General features: G+C 44.2%; 1 protein-coding gene across 1 annotated transcript in view; it reads left to right on the plus strand.

Moving 5' to 3' along the window:
* Positions 1-470: 470 nt before the first annotated feature.
* anxa1a (annexin A1a) overlaps positions 471-3,802 on the plus strand; it is a gene marked incomplete at its 5' end in the record, with an annotated part of 5,719 nt that continues 2,387 nt past the window's right edge. Inside the window, 4 exons of the mRNA XM_078251686.1 lie at positions 471-563; positions 1,600-1,744; positions 3,447-3,542; positions 3,623-3,681. Of these exons, the coding sequence (XP_078107812.1) occupies positions 471-563; positions 1,600-1,744; positions 3,447-3,542; positions 3,623-3,681 (393 nt within the window). The remainder of the gene's footprint in view (positions 564-1,599; positions 1,745-3,446; positions 3,543-3,622; positions 3,682-3,802) is intronic.

Genomic DNA, 3,802 nt, shown 5'->3' on the forward strand with positions numbered 1-3,802 from the left:
CTCTTTTATATAGACCTTAGTGGTCCCCTAATACTGTATCTGAAGTCTCTTTTATATAGACCTTAGTGGTCCCCTAATACTGTATCTGAAGTCTCTTTATATAGACCTTAGTGGTCCCCCCAATACTGTATCTGAAGTCTCTTTTATATAGACCTTAGTGGTCCCCTAATACTGTATCTGAAGTCTCTTTTATATAGACCTTAGTGGTCCCCTAATACTGTATCTGAAGTCTCTTTATATAGACCTTAGTGGTCCCCTAATACTGTATCTGAAGTCTCTTTTATATAGACCTTAGTGGTCCCCTAATACTGTATCTGAAGTCTCTTTTATATAGACCTTAGTGGTCCCCTAATACTGTATCTGAAGTCTCTTTTATATAGACCTTAGTGGTCCCCTAATACTGTATCTGAAGTCTCTTTTATATAGGCCTTAGTGGTCTTAGGGGTTTAAATCTGATGTTAATGTTGTGATTTATTCACCAAGACTACAAGAAGGATCTGGAGTCTGACATCAAGGGCGACACCGGCGGAGACTTCAGAACCGCTCTGCTTGAACTCTGCAAGGTACGTGTAAACAAAACAAGTCTATGCAAACTACACCAGACTCCATGTAAATAATCAGGACTTTTATCATTGTAAAACACACTTCATTCAAAGTGGACAGAAACTAAATAAAACTATCAAAAGCCGTCTTGGTTCATCTTTCCACTGTTCCAACAATCACCACTCTGGTTTGGTTGAAATAAACCCTTAATTCACCCATTTACATGTGGAAATATGCTGCGCCTATACACGCTAAAAGTCCTGATTATTTACATGGAGTCTGGTGGAGATATGCTGGCTCTATACACGCTAAAAGTCCTGATTATTTACATGGAGTCTGGTGGAAATATGCTGGCTCTATACACGCTAAAAGTCCTGATTATTTACATGGAGTCTGGTGTAGTTTGGTGATGGTGATTTCGGGGCTGTTTCATGTTAAACTAAAAGGATCTTCCTCTTTAACTAAAAGGTCTATCTCTGTAGGGATCCTTTCATAATGTTGTCAGACACTTAGAATAATAATCTGAGTCTGTCAGCGGCAGCAACAGAACTTTTAGTGTGTGTGTGTGTGTGTCTCTCTGTGTGTGTGTGTGTGTGTGTGTGTGTCTCTGTGTGTGTGTGTCTCTGTGTGTGTGTCTCTCTGTGTGTGTGTGTGTGTGTGTGTGTGTCTCTGTGTGTGTGTGTCTCTATGTGTGTGTCTCTATGTGTGTGTCTCTGTCTCTATGTGTGTGTGTGTGTGTGTGTCTCTTTGTGTGTGTGTGTCTCTGTGTGTCTCTGTGTGTGTGTGTGTGTGTGTGTGTGTGTGTGTGTCTGTGTGTGTGTGTGTGTGTGTGTGTGTGTGTGTGTGTGTGTGTGTGTGTGTGTGTGTGTGTGTGTGTGTCTCTGTGTGTGTGTGTGGCTGCTGGTTAAAGCATTCTCGCTCAACACTGGACCAGTTTCAAAGATTTTTGTCACTGAGACACCAATATATGGGTCCAGGACAGGTTAGAAAAAACCCTGAAATGCCCCTTTAAAATATGGGTTGTGTACTGTACCCCCCCCCCCCCCCCCCTCCCAGGCGGGCAGGACTGAAGGCGTGTGTGAGCAGCTGGTGGACAGCGACGCCCGGGCGCTGTACGAGGCCGGCGAGGGCAGGAAGGGAAGCGACTGCAAACCCTTCATCGAGATCCTCACCGCCAGGAGCGCCCCGCATCTCCGCAGAGGTCAGCCGGACAGAAATATACTTTTTACTCCACTACATTCATCTGTTCCAGCTTTAGTTACTAGTTACTTTAGTTACTAGTTACTTTAGTTACTAGTTACTTTAGTTACTCCGCTACATTCATCTGTTCCAGCTTTAGTTACTAGTTACTTTAGTTACTAGTTACTTTAGTTACTCCGCTACATTCATCTGTTCCAGCTTTAGTTACTAGTTACTTTAGTTACTAGTTACTTTAGTTACTCCGCTACATTCATCTGTTCCAGCTTTAGTTACTAGTTACTTTAGTTACTCCACTACATTCATCTGTTCCAGCTTTAGTTACTAGTTACTTTAGTTACTCCACTACATTCATCTGTTCCAGCTTTAGTTACTAGTTACTTTAGTTACTAGTTACATTCATACTAGTTCCAGCTTATGAGTTACTAGGTCACTAGTAGTTACTCAGCTACAGTCATCTGTTCCAGCATAGTAGGTCACTAGTTACTTTAGTTACTGGGCATAGTAGGTCATAGTAGGGCATAGCAGGGCATAGTAGGTCACAGTAGGGCATAGTAGGGCATAGCAGGGCATCAGTTCCAGGGCTTATAGGGTTACTAGTATACTTTATAGTTACTAGTTACTATAGTTACTAGTTACATAGCAGTGACCTATGCAGTCATCGTAGTTCCAGCTTTAGTTACTAGTTGACTATAGTGACATAGCTGCATAGCAGGGCGTAGTAGGGCATAGCAGGACATAGCAGGACATAGCAGGACATAGCAGGCATAGCAGGGCATAGCAGGGCATAGCAGGACATAGCAGGGCATAGCAGGACATAGCAGGGCATAGTAGGGCATAGTAGGGCATAGTAGGACATAGCAGGGCATAGCAGGACATAGCAGGACATAGCAGGGCATAGTAGGACATAGCAGGGCATAGCAGGACATAGCAGGGCATAGTAGGACATAGTAGGACATAGCAGGACATAGCAGGACATAGCAGGGCATAGTAGGGCATAGCAGGACATAGCAGGGCATAGTAGGACATAGTAGGACATAGCAGGGCATAGCAGGACATAGTAGGACATAGCAGGGCATAGTAGGACATAGCAGGACATAGCAGGATATAGTAGGACATAGCAGGGCATAGCAGGGCATAGCAGGACATAGCAGGATATAGTAGGGCATAGCAGGGCATAGTAGGACATAGCAGGGCATAGTAGGACCTAGCAGGGCATAGTAGGACATAGTAGGACATAGCAGGGACATAGTAGGGCATAGTAGGACATAGTAGGACATAGCAGGACATAGCAGGGCATAGTAGGACATAGCATAGTAGGACATAGTAGGGACATAGTAGAGCGCTAGTAGGGCATAGTAGGACATAGTAGGACATAGCAGGGCATAGTAGGGCATAGTAGGGACATAGTAGGACATAGTAGAGCTGTAGCTAGGGCATAGCAGGGACATAGTAGACGCAGCATAGTAGGACATAGCAGGACATAGTAGGACATAGCAGGGCATAGCAGGGCATAGTAGGACATAGCAGGGCATAGTAGGACATAGTAGGACATAGCAGGACATAGCAGGACATTGCACGCCGTTTTCAATGCAGAACTTTAACTTGTAACAGAGTATTTTTACAGTGTGGTATTAGTACTTTTACTGCAGTAAAGGATCTGTTTCTGACTCTGTCCCGTCTAACATTTCGTCCTCTGATTCCAGTTTTCGAGCGGTACTCCAAGTACAGCAAAGTGGACGTGGCCAAAGCTATCGACCTGGAGATGAAGGGAGACATCGAGAGTTGTCTCACAGCCGTAGGTAAAGAAACGTCCTCACCGATCACGACCACGTCATGAACTAAAGGACTGAAACTCAACCGTTTTCCGTTTATTAAACAGTGAAGTGTGCAGGAAGCCGGCCGGCGTTCTTCGCTGAGAAGCTCTACTTGTCCATGAAGGTACAGAACTATAGTACTATTCATAAAACGTTTATAAAAACACACACGTAGTACACAACCGTAGTATTCTGTTCCTGCTGTCACCGGTTAAACGTCCCCTAACAAGCAAGATTTCTATGCT

The sequence above is a fragment of the Sander vitreus genome, chromosome 5 (genome assembly GCF_031162955.1).
Source record: "Sander vitreus isolate 19-12246 chromosome 5, sanVit1, whole genome shotgun sequence".
Taxonomy (NCBI): Eukaryota; Metazoa; Chordata; class Actinopteri; order Perciformes; family Percidae; genus Sander; species Sander vitreus.